At 40.0% G+C, this 21,843-nt stretch overlaps 2 protein-coding genes across 2 annotated transcripts; one reads left to right on the forward strand and one right to left on the reverse strand.

The window, feature by feature from the left end:
* Positions 1 to 261: 261 nt before the first annotated feature.
* Positions 262 to 10,127, forward strand: LOC129092474 (fibulin-7). The gene is made up of 8 exons (XM_054600440.1): positions 262 to 538; positions 1,757 to 1,919; positions 3,685 to 3,861; positions 6,229 to 6,354; positions 6,503 to 6,640; positions 7,231 to 7,368; positions 7,771 to 7,909; positions 8,935 to 10,127. Exons 1-8 carry the CDS (start codon positions 461 to 463, stop codon positions 9,305 to 9,307), a joined length of 1,332 nt encoding a protein of 443 aa, XP_054456415.1. The 5' UTR covers positions 262 to 460; the 3' UTR covers positions 9,308 to 10,127.
* Positions 10,128 to 12,339: 2,212 nt separating this feature from the next.
* tmem87b (transmembrane protein 87B) lies at positions 12,340 to 21,556 on the reverse strand. The gene is made up of 19 exons (XM_054599911.1): positions 21,379 to 21,556; positions 20,468 to 20,528; positions 20,280 to 20,371; positions 20,045 to 20,179; positions 19,899 to 19,943; positions 19,505 to 19,670; positions 19,140 to 19,201; positions 18,526 to 18,709; positions 18,336 to 18,435; positions 18,118 to 18,211; positions 17,278 to 17,351; positions 16,235 to 16,341; positions 16,022 to 16,080; positions 15,817 to 15,920; positions 15,654 to 15,727; positions 15,478 to 15,548; positions 15,218 to 15,270; positions 15,085 to 15,115; positions 12,340 to 14,163 (listed from the first exon to the last, which is right to left on the reverse strand). The coding sequence occupies exons 1-19, from the start codon at positions 21,526 to 21,528 to the stop codon at positions 14,122 to 14,124; spliced, it is 1,704 nt and encodes a 567-aa protein (XP_054455886.1). The 5' UTR covers positions 21,529 to 21,556; the 3' UTR covers positions 12,340 to 14,121.
* Between the last annotated feature and the right edge of the window lie 287 nt (positions 21,557 to 21,843).

The following is a 21,843-nucleotide window of genomic DNA, read 5'->3' on the forward strand; positions in this document are numbered from 1 at the left end:
CCAGTCATTTGAGTGTGTAAGGAAAAGGAAACACTTTTTTATTTTTTTTTTTTTTTTTTTACCCTTTATGGCTGAGTTAACAAACACAATTAAGGTCATATCATACTCGAGCAATGTACATGATATAGCTGACTCTGTGGTAAACTTCCCTTGACAGCAACATGGAGATGTAAAGAGAGAAACATAAAAGTGTTTGGGAGTTTTCTCGGTGGGAGGGATTCCTGCTGCAGGAAACAGTTAGGTGGCGTGCAGAGCTCAGAGGCTGAACCTTTCGAGAGCGAAGATAAAGAGACGCAGCGCATCTCTGTCTCAGACACCTGATGAGCATCCTCCAAACCTTTCTACCAAGGGGACAGAAATTCACAAAAGATATTAGCTTTTTTGGATTTTACCGAAGCATCAAATCTTGTAGAACACAAAGAGGGAACAGCATTAATTTGTTATTACTGGACTCAAAGAGATGGCACTGTCTTTTCGACGCAGGTGTTTGCTGTTGCTGTGTTTGACAGCTGTCCAGAGTGGTCATGCTGCCGTTCAGGTAAGAGCAATGTACTTCACCTTCAATGCAACAACTCACTTCTCCAAGAAGAGCTGCCGTCTGGGCAACTTATCTCAATAAAGTGTGTTAGGTAACCTAGGTTAGTTAATAAAAACTCAAAATCTGAGCAAAACATGTTTGGGAAATATTCATAAATTTGATGAAAAGTAATCCATTTAATATCTTAATCCTATTATCCCCCAGAAAGTAACCCCAACTAATAATATTGTGTTTTTTTCTGTCAAAGCTCTTTATCCAGCTTTATTTGATTGTGTAGCTTTTTGTGTCATTTTAAGTTTTACAAAGTTTAAGATCACAGTCTACAGTTTCCACTGGAGAAATTGCACGATACTTTTTGCTTTTCCACAAAAACTTCCCATGATATGAGTCCTCTCATGTCTTTTTTGATGGTGGCATTTCCCATTTGCCTGGAGGTAAAAGGAGCAGATCACTGTTTTAACTAATGCAAAGGTCCAAACTATGTGCACATTGAGTTTTAATGTATTGAAGCGAGTTGTTATTGTGCAAGGCCATCCAAATGCAAGTGCTGGAATTTAAGGTATGCTGCACGGAGAAATTGTTCCAATGAGCATGTGATTAATAAACCCTCCTGAAAGGATTAGAGGCACTTTCCCAAAGAACTTTGTAATGGCTTGTCAAGCTTTCTCCTTCAAGTAACTACTAGTGGCACCCATGCTATTTTGCCCATTCTGGATTCATGTGTCTTCCTTCCTACCCACATGCAAAATATACAGAAGAACAGCATTTTGGACTTCGGTCACATTCACATCTGCCAGACAGCTTTTGTCCAGCTGTGTCTGCCACTAGAGCTGTGAAAACAAGTGTAAATGGGAGAAAAAGAGAGATGGTGGGCCTAAAATATCTCACATGTGAGTGCAATGCGGTCTAATGGAAAATAGATCCCAATGGAGAGCAAATAGAGTTTCAAATAAGATAAATAATGGTGACTGCATCATGCAAATACAGTAAAAACGTCACATACTGTATTCTAATACCAATGAAAACTCTTTGTAACTGTAAAAACCATATGCCCACCAATAAGATGGGTTGAGTTTCAATTACATCATGCTCCACAGCAGGACACTACTGTTTATTTACAGCTCATGTTTAATATTTTATGACCGTAAAACTGAGGTAACCTTTATTCCTGCGCTCGTTTTCTTAATTCTGCTCATACTGCTCATGCTTTATCCACAGACTTGCATGGACAAGCACCAGGTGGTCGGGGTGCTTCGTCAAATGGAGAAGTTTCTGAAAGGTCAGGAGATGCGATTTACGGAGGGCCTCAGGATCATGAAGTCAAAGCTGGCAACGCTTCAGAACTCTGTCTCCAAGTTACCTCAAGCTGACCAGTCAGCTGGTGAGTAGTAAACGGATAACAGCACGTACCGCCACCATAATCCTCATAATCCTGTCAATTAATATTTACATCCGTGCTTTCGCCACTGTCACTTGTCACAATGTCTTGTCTGAAAAAGGTATTTTTGTCCTCAATCATAATCTTCATCAACTTATTCTTATATAAGTAGTTAATAATTATTAAATCCAACAGTCTCTCTTGTCCTGGCTGATGAGACCTCTGCACAGGTTGAGGTTGGGCAGAGCTATGCAGGGATGTACACAATGTCATCATAATGTTACATACATCCTGTATGTTTGAACTAATGTATTACATTCTGTTACATCAGCCCATTTCACAATTAACTGGGTAATGGAACTTGGGAAAGATATTTTAAAAAGCATGCGTCTAATTGCTCACCTGAATGTATTATTATTGATTTATAGTCATAACTTAATACATATTATTTAGGTGTATACAGTAAAATCAACATACTATGATGACTGCTAAAAATACAGAATCAATGTCTATATTTGTTCCACTGATCATGCGAACACACAGTATATTGTTGGCTGCAAAACAAAAAATTTGATTTAAATTATTTTACACATTTATTTCACAAAACTGTTCACAGAATGAGTAGATATTCAAATGAAAATCCATAAAGTTCCACATGCATCCATGATACGACTGAGGTTTGGTAATCCAGTGAATGATTGTTCACATAAAGGCTACAAAAGATTCCAAAGTATAACATTTACAACATTTTGGGAACATTCAATTGTTAGAAGTTGATCTTCAAACAGATTTCTTGTTAATAGAGAGCCAGATATGGCTTCTTCTATCATGGGATTACATATTCATCCAACAGTGCAAGGTCATCTCAGTTACAGAGCTGGGTACCTGACAGGGGAAGTGGATTTGTGGAATTGTGTTGTTTGGCTGCAGACGCTGAGGCCAATTTGTTAGTGATGGACCAGTGCAGTCCATAACTCTGGAGAGTACTTGGCAAGACAGGAGGAGGCAAATATTTTACATTTATACCAATTAAGGCTCAACAAAATGAATGACAAAAGTGAAATTATTACAAAACCAGCTTTAAATGCTTAGATCAGGATGAAAATCAAAAAATACACATTTAAATAAAAAGTGAATAGATTGTGGTTCAGATAAATTTACAAAAAATGCATTAGACAAATAATATAGATTATAATTTGATGATAATGGAATAATGTGCATAATTCCCCATCTTGTTCTAGCCTATTCAAGCATCTGTCAAAACCCTTGACATAATGCTCAACTTAAAGTTATCAGAAAAAAACACTAGGCTTTCATTATACAAGCTGGACGTGATGGAGGTCTGGCTGTGTGGGATTGACTTGTCATAAAGTAAGTGGTGGTTTTAACTTGGCGTTGAACGCATAGGAAACATTTTCTCCTTCTTGGATGGGGCATACATTCTCATATAAGTCAAAAACCTGAACCATTCACAATGTTATGTAATGTAATTACGTCTATATTATACAAGCTTTAAATTTTCCAGAGCATGCAACATAGCATAACATTTGGCTGCTGGTGAAATTCTGACTCATAAAAAAGGCCGGTGCTGTGCTGGTTGACTGTAAACGAGGCATTTGAGCCGTCCTCTCCCATGAAGGCTCTCCTCTGCCCAGTGACACGTGTATATCCCCAGGCAGAGAATGCCAGAGGATGTCAGGAGGCTTACTCCACATGTGACCATCTTCCTCTCGTGCTCTCTCTCTCTCTCTCTATATCTCTCTTACAGCTCCCACCACCTGCCCCACCCTGGAAGCCCCTGCTCACGGAACCAAGTTTGGCTCAAAGTATTTTGTCGGACATGAGGTCCATTTCACTTGTTCCCCAGGCTACCATCTTGTTGGTTCTGCCACTCGTGTCTGCCGGGACAACGGCACCTGGACTAGCGTAGGTGCCATCTGTAAAGGTGAGCAAGATGCAGGAATTCCAGTTCTATCATCCTGCCACATTTTTAACCATGTGTGAGACCAATGTTGCATTTAATTCAGGCGAGGAATGCAAGTCTCACTTCAGCTGCTGTATGTTTTCAACACATGATTAGGAGCTTTTCACCCCCATGACTTTTTCCACATACAAACACACATCTACTACTTTTCTGATATGGTGGAATGTTTTTTGGGCCAGGAAGTGCTATGCCTGCGCATTATTCACTGCTGGAGCAGAAATCCAAACACCAATTCAGGGCGACCTTGGCTCAGCGGCGTCTGAATGCCAGGCTGAAAGAGACAGCAGCCCAGAAGCCAAACTGAGCTCCTCACACACACACACACACACACACACACACACACACACACACACACACACACACACACACACACACACACACACACACACACACACACACACACACACACACACACACACACACAGATAACAGGCAAAGAAAAGAGGCATTCTTTAGAGTGGCTGGAGCTTCTCGGCGTACTGAATGAAGCCCTCGTTAAAATGGCATTAAATGTCTCTGGACACAGAAAAACACCTGTACTGCATTCCACTGTGGAGTGCCTTTCCCTTCAGGTTTCCACTCCGCATGAACAGCAGTGGTCGGGCTACTGTAAGATAAACCCTACCTCTCTTGCTCATGTTTCCCTGGTTCTTTGACAGTAGTCCCACTGGACGGGGTTAGGTCCAGACATTATACCCCGACCACGGTCTGATAGCACAGAAGTATGTTAAGCATGCTATTGATTGCCCGGTCAGCCTGCGCTGGTGGAACGCTTCCAAAAATTCCAAGTGGCGCACTCGGTGGAACATGTGCATACGTTTATTGACATTCATGGTTAAAACAACATGAGAGGGCTCGACTCTGCACAGTATTATCACTGTTCATGTTTTTCAGAGATCTAAATTTAGTCATGCTTAAAAAGCAGTATTGACAGAGTGTGAAAACTTTAAAGTTAAGAAGAGTTTAAAAATATCTAGCGGAGTGAAGTGGGCCTTCTCATGTTATGGTCCTGCGGTGGCCCCCGGGGAAGCCAAATAAACATTAAAGGGATTGGTTGTTATCCAGTATACTGTGGGCTCAGAGAGCAGAGGCTGCTTCATAATTTTAACATCTGCACAACTCTAAGAGCTGACTACAGAAACAAAGTTCATAATGTATTTTTCTTATCTATTTTCTTACTCTTTGTTGTTGTCAACATTTTGCGTTTTGTAGTACTTCTGTATCGAGTGGTCGTAATTTGTCGTAAAGTATTGTAATCTTCGTGGCCACTGTTTGATGATTAATCAATCTAAAAGTCCCAGCGAGGATAATAAGACTTAACATTAGTGGGTAAATGAATAGATCTGTACTATACCTACGTATGTCTCCAGTATGTATTCTAAGGGACAAGTATTTTACCCAGGTCCTTTTGCATCCCACTTTTGGCCATTCAAAACACTACTGTACTTATACTCACAGTAGAGGACATTTATAACCAATTTGTTCAGGTTTAAATGATAAAAATGCTTGTAAAAGAGAACTTATTGAGATGCCAGGTGCTTCGAGAGGTAAAACCTTCACATTTTAGAATTCTTCTTCTGTGTTTCACAAAGCCTTGAAGTTATTAGTAAAAACATATTTCCGTATGTTAACAACAACAATTTTAACTTTGAAGCACAACATGGATTTTATTGACTTACACTTTAAGAGTCCTCCCCATTAGATTTTATTAACATTAGTACTACTGCACCACAAAATGGAACAAATAAAAGGGCGTCACAGACTTACTGTTGACATGGTGTGCCCATAATGACAGTACCAGTTTCTCATTTTTAAGTATCAGCTATTAAACTGGGTGGACACTTATTGCCAATCTTTGGATGGATTGTAGATGAGAAGGGTTTACAGAGTTTCTTTCATTTTTTTTGACCTATTTTTCTTTCAGGAACTAATCTAACCATCACTTTCACTTATGCTATTTGATACATTTGACCATGTATTTTATTCTGAAGCACCTAGTATTCTTAATTTTGTCAAGGTTGATAGAAGCACACTGATAAACCTTTCACCACTTTACATACCTGCACAAACAGATAAGAAACTTCAGCCTGAGTCAAATAGTATAGTGTTTTCAGAGATTATAAGTGTGACAATAAAAAATGTCAAAGGTAGCATCAAGATGATAAAAAATATTTCTAATAAAGTATCTCAGAAGGAAGAATCTGCAAAACTTTCATCTGTTGTGCCTTTGATCTGTATGTAACAGTCTGATGAAAACATGAGATAAGGAAGAAACAGCAAGTTTCTCATAAAGCTGACCACAGTTATTAGTCCCTCCTTCACCCACAGATATAAGTGAGTGTGCAAGTAATCCCTGCCAAAATGGAGGCACCTGTGTGGAAGGTGTCAACCAGTACAAATGCACCTGCGCCCAGAGCTGGAGTGGCTCTCACTGTCAGCATCAAACCCAGACAGGTCAGTTCCACAAATGTCTGAAACTGTAGTTTGTATTTGTTTGTCAGTCAAGACTGAGATCTACTTTTGTACATGTTTACAATGTATTTAGCTCGAGGTCACATGTAAGGACATATCTTCAACTTTCAAATTGTCTCCCCCAATGCAGCACCACCTGAGTGGAGTGTTATGAATGATCCAGCATTCAGCCGGAGACCTCGCTGTGCCCAAGTGAACAGAGCCCAACACTGCAGCTGTGATGCAGGCTTTCACATGAGTGGCACCTCTGACAACAGTATCTGTCAGGGTGAGCTGTAATTATGTGTTCCTTAATTGATCCCTGTGGGGAAACTCTCCTTACGCTGCTCCTCTTCACAGGGAGGCAAGGTCAGCTACAGAGCAATTCCCTGAAGCTGGTTGCTCTGCTCAATGGACAAAAAGCATATGTTAAAGGGACTTTACTGCTGAAAATATCCTAGAGTAACCAAATATTTTACTCCTCTAGTGATTAATATGGTTAAAAATTAGAGAAATCTGAGAGGCCAGTCTGTGACAAACAAAATAATCCTCTTGAGAGGTCACAAGCTGATTAGCATCCATTTAGGTCACAGTTCAGTTGCTTTTAAGATGTAACTGGTTGAGTAAGATTTCAAAATGAGTGTTTTCATGTTGTTGCCTCAAATGTGTTGATGCCACAATGCTGAAAGGGCAAACCTGATGGACCTCAATACTGATGATTACATGAAGTACAGAAACAACATATTTTGGTATTGGTGTGTGTTGTAAACTGTATGAGGTATATAATTACCTATAAGCTCCCTCCTAGTTACTTTTAAGTGCACATTAGCCATGTAATGCATGTTTACGAAATGCATTTCTTTGTCTGTTTCCCGACAGATGTAAACGAGTGTGAAGTCTTCCGGCTGGACCAAGGAGGGAAGCTTTGCGTCCATGAGTGTGTGAATGTCCCGGGCTCGTACCACTGCTCTTGCCCCAGCGGCTACAAGTTGCTCCCAGACGGGAGGAGCTGTGAGGGTGAGTGACAAGAGGGAACAGAGGACAAAGGCTCATTCACAGAGACCTGGCTGCAGATCTTGCTGGGTATGTAGCTCCAGAGAGGAATACCTGTGACTTAAAGAGAGGAGCCTTTAGCAATGAGCGTTTAGCTTCTGCAGAGGTGTCTGTCGGCCCCAAAACCTCGTTACCACTTTCATTTGCACCCCTGAAGCTTACAAAGCTTGCCAGTGGAATGAATGACCTCACCCTTTCCCAGCAGAAGGGATCTTTAGGACATGAGACTAAACTAGAAAACCAAATAAACAATCACAGTGCAGCACCCCCTGCTCAGACTGTGGTAACCAGGAAGCAGGGAGTCAGTCTGGCAAGTCTCTCTACCCGTTCCTCATTCTTACATGCCTCCGTTGTTTTGTCTTCCAGATGTGGACGAATGTTTAAGCCAGCAGCACAACTGTAGCCGAGGGACAACTTGTATCAACACGGGGGGAGGCTTTCAGTGCGTCAGCCCAGAGTGTCCCCGTTCTCATGGCAACATCAGCTACGTCAAGACATCTCCGCTGTAAGTGGATGGAATCCAATGTGACTCCTTTGTCATTTGTTTTGTTAGTGAAAAGCTTTAAAAAATAATAAACCAGGATCACATCTTCCTCGTGCCAGCTGGAAATTGTCATCAACTTTCAAATGACCATGTGAATACTAAATCAGACCCGACTATGAGGCACTAATGGGCTCCTGGCAGACATTTTGACTTGGAATAGCAAGAAAAGCAGAAATAAAACAGATCAATGCTGTGTTCAGGTGTGCCAGTAATCAATGCCAGTGAACCAGGGTGCACAACTGGAGGTTGTACTTTAGTGCAATGTTATTGTAACCAATAGAAATATGACAATAAAACATAAGAGATGTGGTTATCACTGCATCATGGTGCAACAAATCGTTTTTAAAAAAGAACATGGATGATCAGCACAACTTCAACTTCACTTTTTTCTCTTTTTCTTTAAAACTATGTACAAAAGTCTGTGTCCTGGCCAAAGGTTTGGAGATAATACAACTTCCATCTCCCTTCTTGCCAGTCACCAGCAAGCTGCCTAATTTAAGAGTTTGAAAGAAAAGCTATGTTTGCTTCTACTGAACCATAAATGTGGTGAATTAATGCTCCGCTGCCAGCGAAGGGGAAAAATAAATGTTTGGGAGAACACTTGTAACAAGGGAGAGAGCAAGGAATCAAGAAAGGCAGTAGCTTTGTTCCCATTTCATAAAGCTGTACAGGTTTAGAGATTGTTGTGCACAGAGATGAATTTTGGGAGTACTGCACCAAAAAAAAGGTCACAACTTTCTCCGATCCAACACTTCGGGGCACATGACCTCATATGTACTGTATGTATGTGTGTCACTTCTCTTTAGTCACAAAGAGGCACTTATAAACACTCTCCCACAGGGATAGATTTATTATGTAATCGTTTCCTCAGTGACAAAATGGCTGCATTATGTGACAAACTGCCAAACACATAGAGAATGGAAAACATGTACCACTTCATCCTGTAATGTCCCCTGCTTAACATTTAGTGCCTTTCTGTCCGGCAGTCAGTGTGAGAGAAACCCCTGCCCCATGGACAGCAGATCCTGCCACATGGCTCCCAAGACCGTGTCCTTCCACTACCTGTCCCTGACCTCCAACCTGCAGACTCCTGCAACGCTTTTCCGTATGGCGACCGCCACCGCCCCAGGGCGCACCGGGCCAGACAGCCTGCGCTTTGGCATAGTGGGCGGAAACACCCGAGGCATCTTTGTCATGCAGCGTTCCGACAGGCAGACTGGGGAGCTGATTCTGGTCCAGCAGCTGCGGGGGCCGCAGGAGATCAGCGTTGATGTGGACATGTCTGAGTACAGCGACCGCACCTTTCAGGCCAAGCATGTGGCTAGGGTTAACGTTCTGGTGTCACCTTACAACTTCTGAGAGCGTGCTGGCAAAGGATGAAGACCAGAGACAGACAGGGGAAGAGGATCGAGGAAGAGTGTCTAATGGGCACAAATTTACTGATACTGTTTATTCTTTCCATATCAGAAATTAATTTGCCTGAGTAGCTAGTCACAGGCCAGCATTTGTTCAGTGGTCAAATTACCAAAAGAGAGAGAGAGAGAGTGACCTGCCAATACTATTATATAACAGTTATATTATGAATAACAATATATGGCAAAACACATCATAGATGCTTCTTTAAGTCAGTGTGAGCTTTGACTGATGTTTGACTGAGTGTGTTTGAATGCATGGAAGCTAGCTGAACATGAGCATAAATGGGTTGGGAGGGATGGAGAACTGTTTTTGTCATTGCTGTTGCTTTATGTTTGTATTTTTATGTCCATCATAGATCATGTCTGTAGCTCAGGGTCCGGCCCCGGGGCTGATGCACTGCCCTCGCTTTATTGATGATAAATCCCTATAAGACATTAGTGCTCCTGAGGCTCTAATTTATTGGATATATTACTGCTGGTTTTTACATTGTAACATACTGTATGCCACATTTTTATCTTCCATCATATACTGTATATTTGTTTTTTTGTACTAGCTTGCCTTATTTAAGGCACCATCCATTATACTAAGGGAGTTTTTTTTTTTTTTTTTTAAACAGTTGATGCAGTCCTGTATCTGAGCATATTTCCTCTATTACTCATATTCTGTATGTTACCCAAAAATCATTATATTCAGATCAACGTTGATTTGGCAAGCTTGCAAATGCACTACAGAAGTTTAATTGTCTCTACATAAGTGAAATAAAGTCGGTCTAACATTTCAGTAGTTGTTAAAACTACCTCACTTGACGATGAACAGTGTGCTATTAAATGTCCTTGTGGCTCTGCTGTGTTTCGTTCCACAGTATTCTACCAATATGAGTCAGTTTTAATGAGCGAAATCCAAACCATTGCATAGTTGATGAATGAACGCTGGACGCCTATCAAAAGTTTTCTGACTGAATGGATGAAAGGTTAGAGAGGAAGAATGTGTGTTTTAGAATATAACCCTTGAGGCAGAAGTTCACAGACAATACAAGTCAAAGAAGCATTTCCCACATGTCTCAGAAACAAACAGTGTTTCTGTTGGACTTCAATACAAGGAACAGTAACTGTCACATTTTGAAAACATATCTCAGTGTGTCTACTTGTTAGAGAAAGAGGAGACTAATGTCCACCACATGTGTTCTCTTCACTCTGTCCTCCTCTCACGTCTCCATTCAGGGGTTTACATTGCAATAAAAGAGCTGCATGCTTCCAGGAGGGAGTGGACGGTGAGAATCGAAACACATGCCCGAACAGTACACACTGCTCTGAAAATGACAACGCGCCTTAATGGCAGTCATTTCCTTCGGTAACCATACCAGGAGGGCTCACATTGCAGCCTTTGTTTCCAGGCTTGTGCTCGGCCTATTTGATGTTCACATGTTTCATCCATTCTGAGGCAGCAGGACTTATTGCCAGAGACAATTGGAGAGCACTGGGCTACATAACACAAGCCATTTGCTGGAGAGTAACGATACAAATATACAGTTGGGGCCTTGAAGATAAGCCAGCACATAGTGTGGTTTGCACAGGTTTTACGTCAGAGTTACAGAAGCATAGTGACTTTGGGGCTTTGTGGAAGCTTCCTCGTAGTGCTTATGGTGACTTTGGGCACCATTCATAAGGACAGGACAAAATAACAGAAACATATGTATAGTAGATAACACAAATATAAAGAGGCCAGCAGTAAATACCAATTTGATGAAGCTTATGATATTGTGTTTTTGAAACTATGAAGTGATGCCAAACTAGTTTGTAAAGATCTGTCTGTGACCAATACAAGTTTCCTGTGCCAATGCTAAACTACTGTTGGAAATGGGCACAAATGAATTCAAGTAAAGCAGCTACATGCAGTATCCTCCTGAAACAACTTTTGCCTATTCAAGCACAAAAGCAGAAATCATATTGAAGTGATACAGCAGGCACACTATAAATCTATGTATTGGCTCTCCATCAAAACAGAAGAGTCACGTGTTTTGCTGGTATGCTAGTCCAGAAAGAAAAGCACTGTAGAAGTATTTTACTGTACTTTTAATGTCCAGGAGAGGGGACGCCTGTGGCTTAATCTTTCATGTGGGATAAATATTTGGAAGAAATGGAGAATTATGTAAAGGTATAGGAAAGCAGAAGGAATGGCTCTGACTTTAGAGTTGCCTATTATTCTACCATAGAGTAATAAAATGACACATATTTTTTTATGGTTGGGACAAATATCATACTGTTTGATTCAGTCCTATTATCAGCGTAGACAGGAAGCATATATAATATATAGACAAGAAAACTGGTGAAAAAAAAAAGAAAAAAGAGTGAATTAAGGTAGCAGGTTGCTCAGATGGGGGAACCAGGTCTCTCTGGGGCCCACAGGGTTTTTTCCTGTAAATGAGGCGATGTTTTCCTGTTTGTCTCCATAAAGAAATCATGGTTTTTATTAGTGATTTCATAATTGTATAGTTGCAGTTGAGGTATTGTAGACCCAAATACTGCAGCAGAGGCCTTTGGCAGGTTTGTCCTCTTTCATGGAAAGTGCTACAAACAAGCCCAAAGTCCTGTATAAAGTGTTGTCCATGTTGGACATTAGTGAAATTTAAAAATAGCTCTCTAATGTCAAAGGTAGAACCAGTTTGGGTTACGTAAAACAACTTGTATTGTCCCCAAGACAAATACATTGAATTGCTTGTAGATTTAATGTTCTTTCAGCCCTCTTGGTCACAGTGAAAACTAAGGTTTATGTTTTAAATGACTGAGCTTCATTTAAACTCTCCTCTCAGTATTTCAGTCTGTGTTTCATTATCATTCATTACAATTTTCCTCACAATAGCCCATTTCTTCTCCAATGTTCTCTTGAATCTGGTATTTACAAGACAGCTTTGGTGTAGAAACATTTTTCAACTAAGGCAGCAAAAATCACATCCATAGTAAAATATGTATTTTTTATTTCGAAATTAATACTGAAAATCATAGACAAAGAAACAAACACTTTCCTGTGTTAGATTCATATTTAATCTGAGTGGACACACTTCCTGCGAAGGAAGAGTGAAGAAAACTGCTGGTAAGAAAAGTTTAAGCCCAGTTCTTCATAACACTCACGAGAGAAAAAAGACGAGTCATATTATCCAGACACCGCTCTACCTGTGGAATTATGCAATAACAGGAATCAGCCAATACCCATCTGTACAAATAAAAGAGGTCCGCTGCAGGTGTCTGCAGTTTTATATAACAGAAGGACAGCTTGCCACCAAAAGCACAACCATTCCAGGTTTCCAACCATGCAAAAACAGAATAGTGACATTATAAACCCAAGAGATCAGCTTTTGCTCACCATATAAATGATCTAATATGTCAAAATCCTGCTGTTACATTTACTCCAGACAACACACATGAAGACGACAACGGTGTTCATACTCCAAAAACGACACAGACAAAAACACCAGGGCAGTCATTTTCTGAAAAAAAATAATATTAAGATTAATTAGGCAAGAAATTAATGTTTTGTCTGTGAAACAATGCAAAGCAATGCGACACAAGCTGCAGTTTGCCGTTGAGCAAACACATTGTGAAACTTTTCAGGGTCCAAATGCATTAACAAAATGGTAAACACATTGTAAACACACTTCAGAGTAAACTTGGATGAACACACTCTTAACAACTTATAAGTACACTTGAAACACAAATAAATAATGAAATTATTTAACTCCATTTTAACATACATACAGTATATTGCTCCCTATTTCAAGACACAAAACCTGCCCACCCACACACATACAGAAGATTCAAAACATGACTGCAAACCCCCCAAATTCTACACTTCTTAACATAGTTACATTTCAATTCTAATAGTTTGTGCTTCCTCCCCCTCACAATCATTCACACACCGATACTGAGGATGCCAGAGACATGAACAACCCATTCACACATATTGTTCTCAACTACCTGAACAGTTTAGGCCTCATACAAAAACTACATGTAGGCAAAGATTTGAACTTCAAAGTGCATAAGAGCAAAATGTTCTATTCAAAGTATATGTGTGAGTTTCTTTTCCTTGTCTCCGATGTTAATGTTGCCCAAAAAAATACGAACAAAAGAAAATAAGTGTGCTTCAGATAATTATAAATAAAGAAAAATCCTGTTTGGGATTAATTAATAACAAATAAAATATCTGCAAAAATGTCTTAGATAAATCATTTGTGGTGTTTATTAAGGGGAAAAGGGCTTTTTAATTATTTCCCCATCATAAATAAGCATCTTCTTTTATTACAACCAACCATTACATCTAGATACCCGCAAAAAGACACTTAACGTAGGTTTGAGTGTATGTTCATGCATCGAGCCCACTGTTCTGAATTCTCCGATAAAATAAGGTCTCATGAACATAACAGAAATAAATACAGCACTTATTATAAAATGAAACATTCTCTTTGGAAAGAAAGGCTCAAAACTGATCATAATCAGGGAAATGGTGAACCAGTTGGTCAGTGAAAAGACAGATTTCCTCTGGTAGAGTCCTTTGCTCTGCAGAAGTAGAGGAAATGAGCAGAGCTCCCCATAAATTGTGACCTGCACCGTCCTGCGAAGTAGAAGTCGTATGGGAAGATGCCCCTAAAAAACTAAAACGGCACTCCACCACCACCACCACCACGCGACTGGAGATCCTGGAGAAGACCCTGCTGCAGATTCAGAGTCAGGGACAGCTGCAACCGTCTGCCTCCATGTTTTGCCTCACTCCAGCTTTGACATCTCATATCTGGTCGTCATGATTTCCTGCGAAAAAAATGTGCAAATAAGGGCTTAACATCTTTGTCCAGGCTATCAAGAAAACCCCTGAAAATCAACGTTATACTACATTATTATTCAGACACAATGAACAATTTATCTCACCACTCTTAGCTACCTTTGCTACGCCTGTCAAGCTTTCCATTCTGGCAGGGCACATGTGTAGTTTAAGAATAACTGTACCAACCTAAATTCTTAGTATTTTTTTAAACAATTGGTCCCTAATTTCAGTAAGAGGAAGACAAATGCAGGCTTCTCATTTCTAGCCAAAAGAAAAGACAACAGTTGTTGGCAGATATTATAATGGTAGCTGGCTAGCTAGTTACTTGTACTAATGACCACACCCAGCTGTGATATCGCATGGTGCTATAGTGTTAGGGGCCACATCACTGCAGCACAGGCTGTGGAAAGAGCATGTTGTCCCCACTAGTTGGAAGGGAGAGCGGATCTGTTAAGACTGGGTGCAGTTACTCTTTAAGTACAGAGCATTGCTCTTACTACAGCACCATGCAGACCATTTTGCAAGTGAAGAGATCCAAAGCGTGACAGGCCTGCGGTGCCTTTTTACAGTTGCCAAGCTATGGTGGACAATCCCTCTTTGGGGGAGAGGTTTAGTGAACAGTCAGTAAGTATGTCCTTGATTCCAAGGTATGTAAGTAGGTATGAACAAAACGTATACATAAAAAAGCCGCAAAAAAAGACTGAGTCCTGAAGTCAGTCCCCATTTCGTCACTGATACAGTAACTTCAAAATGAGTCCCAAATGAGCATCAAGCAAGGCTTTCACTCTTGTCGTTTTTGGACAAAGTAACTCATCTCCACATATGTGGACCAGCTGTCTCTGGTTAAAGAAACAAGGTGTGTGAATCCTGTTATTATACATATTTATAGATTCTAAAGTTATTCATACCTCATCTGAGTCGAGCAGGATTGGTAGAGCTCTGCAGTAATAAACAGAAACAAAGGGAGACTCTGTTAGAAACACATGTCTTATATGAAAACTTCTTCTGGATTAATAAATATAAATTTGATAGGATGCTTACACATCCGTGAGAGAGCTAGGAATGTTGTCCTCCACCCACTTCAAGTCTTCCTCCTGTAAAATTGGGGGAAAAAAAGAATGAAAAAATGTGAATAAGTGTAAATACTGCCATCTGCTGAAATACGTGACACTTGTACAGTTGCCTTTCATAAACTTGGACGACTACTCTTATCAATGATGCTTCATTTTCAATTAATCAAACTGAATTTAACTTATCACCACAGAAATATTCCAAACCAAGAGTGCAGTTGAGTTACTCACTAGGTTTATTTCTGCAGGCTTCACTGAGCCATTAGTTTCACTTTTAGATGCTCTCAACTTTATGCCATCAGCTGTGAAGAAAAAATAAATATTAAATGAGTATTAAAGCACTATTAGACACCCAAAATGATTGCAGTGTACTAGATAACGGTAGCGCTCCCATGATGTTATCGTACCAAGGTTTGTAGAGGCAACGAATTCCTCAATCTCCTCATCGTCAGAGTCATCAATGAGAGGTGTGAAAGCATACCTGTGGACATGTGAGATTGAGAGATTATTAACAAAAGCATCCAGGTCATTTCATGTTGGTGAATTCAACAGTCCCAATGTACATCTTGCCTTTGGTTGTTTGCAGACGGTCTCCATAGAAACATTATCACGAACAGAATGACGGAGAACAAGAACCTCCAGAAAGCATCTTCCACCCAAAGCTCAATCCAATCCTTTACACAAACAAAAAGGGGCAATAGTCAATAAAATGTTTTTTGTTTTTTTTTCTAATTTTTAAACACAACTATTGATAAATGTGCCAAACCATACTCACAGACTGGCAATCTGCTAGCCGGAATTTTTTTGCTATCCAACCCATGAAAATGATGGAAGCTGAGGGAAATATGGGCAACGTTTAAGACACAACTCTTTGTGCTAATAAGGATTTATGTTTTCACAGGTTATGTATGGATGAAAATACAAATAACTAGAAATCATGAAGGCTGATTTTCAATATTATGATTGAAAGTGTAGTCGTCCCACTCACCAATGACAGCAAATATAAGTGTGTTTGTAAAATGCCTGTACAGAGACAACTTGACGGGGTTTTTCCTCAGCTTCAGAGTCTTGATGGTTTGTGCCAGGCTGACAAAGATGTTAGTGGCAGTCAAGGTAAACACGTTGCAGACATTACAAAGAAACTGTATTACAAATAAATGAATGGGACCTGATAACATCTACCTGAGTGTATGTATATATAGTATCTCATTCCTCCAGACACCGAGTCACATATAAATAAGTGGTGATATCACTTGTAAATACGCAAATGCATGTGAAATGAATGTGGATGATGTCAGAAACGGTCTATGCTGCAAAATGTTGACACTCTGGTGACTCAGGTTTTGTAAGTCTTTACCTTTAGAATAAAATAAATGTCTACCCAGACCTAACTATGTTTACATAATTATGTCTTAACTGAAGTATATGTATTCAGTATTTTTTGATTTGACATGCCATTTTGTTATTGCCTAAAAAACAAGACAATGTATACTGTGAAGCTGTATGAATAATACAAAGTGGGAACTACCCCTTAAACAACTGTGTTTGAACTTAAACATTTTCAATTGAGCAGAAAATGTGCTATATGCAATTAGGATTTAACAGTAGAGCCGCCCCTAGCTGCACACATATTTAAATATTTTCTAACAGGAACACCTGTAAAGGAGGTAGGTAGGAATGCAAATCATTTTTCTTCTACCAACTCAAGCCAAGACTGTCTATTAATAGAAACATAATAATGTCATTGATTGTGAAAGAAAAGAAGCGGTGAGAATGGAGGATTTTAAGAGCAGTTAAACCATAAAAAAAGTTGTTATAAAGTTGTTATAAATTTCAGTGGAGGATGGATGATGAATGCAGTGCAGTATGCCTCTCTGCCAACTTGTATTTTAAGTGCTCTTTCACTGCTTATTATCTGGGAAAGGAAGACAGATGCAGATAAATCTCTCCTGGTCTAATTTGGGCTGGTGTGTAGGAGGTGAGGAGCAGAGGGGAACCACACAGGGAAAGGTTGTGGGTGCACAAAAGGATATCCACCAGCATAGAGAGGAGTCAAGCAGAGCCAGGGGAATGTTGGCCAGCAGGGCCAAGTCAGAGTCTTTTGCCTAGAAGGGAGGACAGACCAGGACCAGGGGGCACAAGGAAGAGGAGAAAGCCGGCAGCACGGCCAGTAAAATATAGAATCATTCACCAAAGTGCAGAGAAGAAACTACCAATATATCCAAACCAAGAGGCAGGAAAAGTTAATAAACAAATATGTCCACTTTGTTGTTACATGAGAATATAATTACTGGTTATTGATGGTGCTGTGGAGTACACTGAAAGGATATGAACCAGATGGCGCAGGCTTCAAAAACAGCTAGAACAATTGCTGTAATGAGAGCGGGGCCATTGTCTCGACCCTTGATTTTTGAACCCACAACAAATCAAGAAAATACACAAATTGTGATGTCAGTTTTACTTTGTTACGGCTCAACAGGTTTGCATTTATAACATGCTCCTTCAGCTGAGAATCTATATCGCTCATAGAGGTTATCATCAGGAAAAGCGAATGGATTTATTAAGTCTCTAATCAGTCTCTCCCTTTGAAGAGAACCTTCTTTTCAAACAGAAACTGTTACCATGGCAATCTAGCCAGGTTAAAAGAGAGCCACCTCTGTGACTTTAAAAACTCTGTCTCAACCGTCTGGTTGGATTTGTTTGTTTTCCTCTGGTTCAAATATTTGTTAATATATTTGGATTTTTAAGATTGTTTGTCAGATTAAATAAACAATTTGAATCTTAACTTTTGTGTGTCATTTGTAATTGTTGAGATTTGCGTTGACTGTTGACCATTTTTTTTTTTTTTTTTTAATAATAATCACAACTCACCCCAGTAATCCTCAGGACACCTTCAATGCTAGCAAAGGCAAAGTAGAGGATTCCAAGCCCCACAACTCGGTGCATTACTTGCCCCAGTCGAGGCCTGAAACAATACGGATAAAAAGATAATTAAAAATGGGAATTGTCTGATTTGTTTGAACAATAATTTGGGGTTTTTAAATTGACAAACAAGTAGCAGGTTTGTGTTCAAATACATGTTGACATACTTAACAATGCCATATCCAAGGCTGACGATGATGACGAGCAATCGAGCCAAAGTCCTCTTGAGGGCGGAGACCAGCTCAGCAAAGATCAACAAGCCGGGAGCTGAAGGCAACAGAGACGGGGGAAAGAATGACATGTACAAAACCGAACATTTTACTATGGCAATGGTAATTATAATCTGGAGACACTCACAAGCAGAGCCGACAGCGTTAGTGTTTTCATATTCGGCACAGAAGACAGCTTTCTCCACCATGCCGAGGAATATGACCCCCGCTATCCAGAACTGGATTCTCAGCAGATCTTTCCAGTAGCACGCTGCCCAGATAAACCACAGCAGGGCGTAGAAGATGTACACTATGCACATCACCATGTAGAACTACAAACAGACAGTAAGGGGTTAGTCTATAAACACATATGGAAGCAATCATCCCACATCTTTTTTATTTGTTCAGAGTAGACTACTTGTTCAGCTTCAATGTGATTTGGTAACATTTTAATTCAGATGTTGCTCTTGAGTCTATGGTATGCAATCTTCTCACTTCCGTGGAGTGGACTGCACTGCACTGGGCAGACCAGAGCTAACTGTATTTTATGTTGTATTTTAGGTAAACTGTCCCTTTAAAGCAGCGGACAAATTATTTTGAATCTGTTGCGTCGCTACTAACATGCACAAACCAAAAACTGTCTATTTCAAACCCCCATAATAGCTAGGAAAGAATCATGGCCACATAATATTAATGTACATATTTTGCAAATGCTTAAATTCATGTTCATGCAACATAAATCACAAAAAGTAATCTACGTACAATCATGAGAGGCCATTCTGTGATAGAAATGTAACCATGGCTGCCTTTCATCACCACATTAACTGAAAAATAAAATCCAAACATTAGACAAATAATCACAATACATCAAATTATTTTATTTTTCTGGTTGTGAAAAGTTTTGAAAACTGATAGTTCAGTTTCAGCTGCAAAAAAACAATTTGCAGTCATGAGTCAGCTTCTGATAAGGGAAGTAAATTCTGCACATTAATGCACCATACCCCACTGCATAGTTTGAACTGTATTTCAATGCAGAGTAAAAATAATACAGGGCGTTTACATTCCTCTATGCCAGTTACACAATATTTCAGTTGCACATGATGTGATAAAATGTTCTCATAACTCACCTGTTAAATTCCAGTTGGCATCCGGTTTACTAGACACAATCTTAACAACCAGCAAGTACGGCCCGTCCTTCCACGTCGTGGCTATGACATTGTTTTGGATATTTACACCGCTGTTGTTGGAGTTGCTGTCATACTCCTCAGTAATTAATCTGATGTCTTTTTCATCCTGCAGTATTACAAAAGTGGTACAGTGTTTTTTACTAATATATATATTTCTTTAATACTATGTTTGTGGAAGCCGCGTAAAGAAACAACACACTAAACAAAACACTTAAATAATTAAAGACACTGAATACTGTTATGTTTCCTCTGTTACTTTTCAGGAAGATATTTCTTACATCTTTAGTTTCTTACACTATTCTATTCAAAATAAAGAGTGTTTATGTTTTCTTACACCCTCAACAGGTGGACTGACTGGACGTGGATCTGCCTTGGCTTTCTGAAAAACACAGACAATTTACCGGATGTTGAGATATAATAAATGCCATGATGCATGTGCGTGTGTTACTATACTGAGGAGAGTAATGTAACAAAACCTACTTTGAGCATTGGAAAGGAGTGCAGCCCATTGATACATGTTATGGGACCGTGTTGGTGTTCGATGAACTCCCCTTGTCCGAGGGGATTTGGATCAAGGCCCTCCCCACGACTCAGAGGCGTTCTCCCATACATTTCCTTCAGACAATGACACAACACAACTCAGCTCTCAGAAACAATCAAGGCTAGATAGACAGACTGTCAGATAATTAGTATCACTTTAAAGTCATGTACTTACTTCAATATTGTTGAATTCATTGTGACAGGGGTAGTACTTTAAATACCAGTGAATAGAGAAGGTTATCTCCTCAGGACAGCCAAAATGCATAACTAAAAGGTGAGGACACAAGTTATGATAAACACAAGGGACAAAAAAAGGGGCACATTTTTTTTAAATAAGTCATCATCACTTTTTCCATGTCTTACCTTCTAATTCAATGTCTGTGTCTTTATACATGGATTTTCTTAACAGCAGTGGTCTTGAGGTCTGCAGGATAGATAACTTAGTTTGTGAGCTGGAGTGCAAAAAATATTTTCTTCTTATTGATAATATATTAAAATAAGTTTGCACTGATTCATCATAATGGCGGGGTGGGGGCTCAGTGGTTAGTACTGTCATTGGATCAAAAACAACCCTTTCTGTGTTTGTGAAGCAGAGAAATAGGTGTGGGTCAGGAGAACCAGAAACTTTAATATGGTCCATAATGTCTGTCTGTCTGTGTCTGTAACAGACTGGTGACCTCTCCAGGTTGCACCCTTCCCCTCAATCAAGACACCCAATAGTGCAACTAGAAATAGAGACAGTTACAACAACAGAAGTAACTTGAAGCTTCTCAATACTTAAATTATTGATCAAGGCTTTCTAGTCTGGGCGCTGTGTCTTAAAACTGATAGAAAAGAAGAAGAACAAGCACTTGATTGTAGAGCAACTTACAGGGTGTTTCCGTGTATATTACAGCGCTAATATGTTGAAGGTTCATGATAAAGAAGCACAGACCGAGATTTACATTACAGTTTATGTCGGGAGCTCAGTTAAATAACAAAGAGTCCAGTGACAGCTGTACAACTGAGCTACACTGTAGCCGGCTAGTTAGCACAAGGCGCACTTTGCTAATTAGCTAACACAGTCTGCTCACTTTTCTAAGCACACTTTCCCCATGCATTTTAAAGACAACAAGTCTAAGTCAAGAGTGTTAAACGCTACATGATTACTGAGGATCCATTGCACGACTGTACCCACACTCGCAGCTGATAGCGAGCGAGCATAACAAGGCTAATGTGGCTAACGTGAGCTAGCCGGTGCTGCAGGTATCCGGTGCTTCCGGTCAAATACTCACATTTACAACTGTGATTTTCCAAAGCCCTGTCTCCGGTGCTGCAGCCACTGCATTTATGCTACCGAGTAAAACAAAAAAAAGCACTGCCCAAGGATAGAAAACTCCTCTGGTCGGACAGCTCCACGTCCTCATCTTGACTGCAGCAGCCATGTCGGTGTGACAGTGAACTTCACCTCCCAGCAGGCGGCGCTGTGAACCACTAAAGGAGCATCCTCCGTTTACACATACACACCTGTCCCAGCGTGGAGCTTCACAACTCTTTTTGATTAATAAAGAACAAAGTCTTATGCGGACATGCCTGCTAGGTCTGCAGGTTTACTATTAGCATGTTGATTTATATTGAAGACAGAAGGATGAACTACGTGCTGCTTGTCAGCTAAACTCCAAACCTAGTGACCTAAACCAGAAGACTTAATCTATGATGTCAACCTGAGTTTTTCTTTTTTAACAGTAGAGTTTACAGTA

This window comes from Anoplopoma fimbria, chromosome 6, assembly GCF_027596085.1.
Source record: "Anoplopoma fimbria isolate UVic2021 breed Golden Eagle Sablefish chromosome 6, Afim_UVic_2022, whole genome shotgun sequence".
In the NCBI taxonomy this organism is placed as follows: Eukaryota; Metazoa; Chordata; class Actinopteri; order Perciformes; family Anoplopomatidae; genus Anoplopoma; species Anoplopoma fimbria.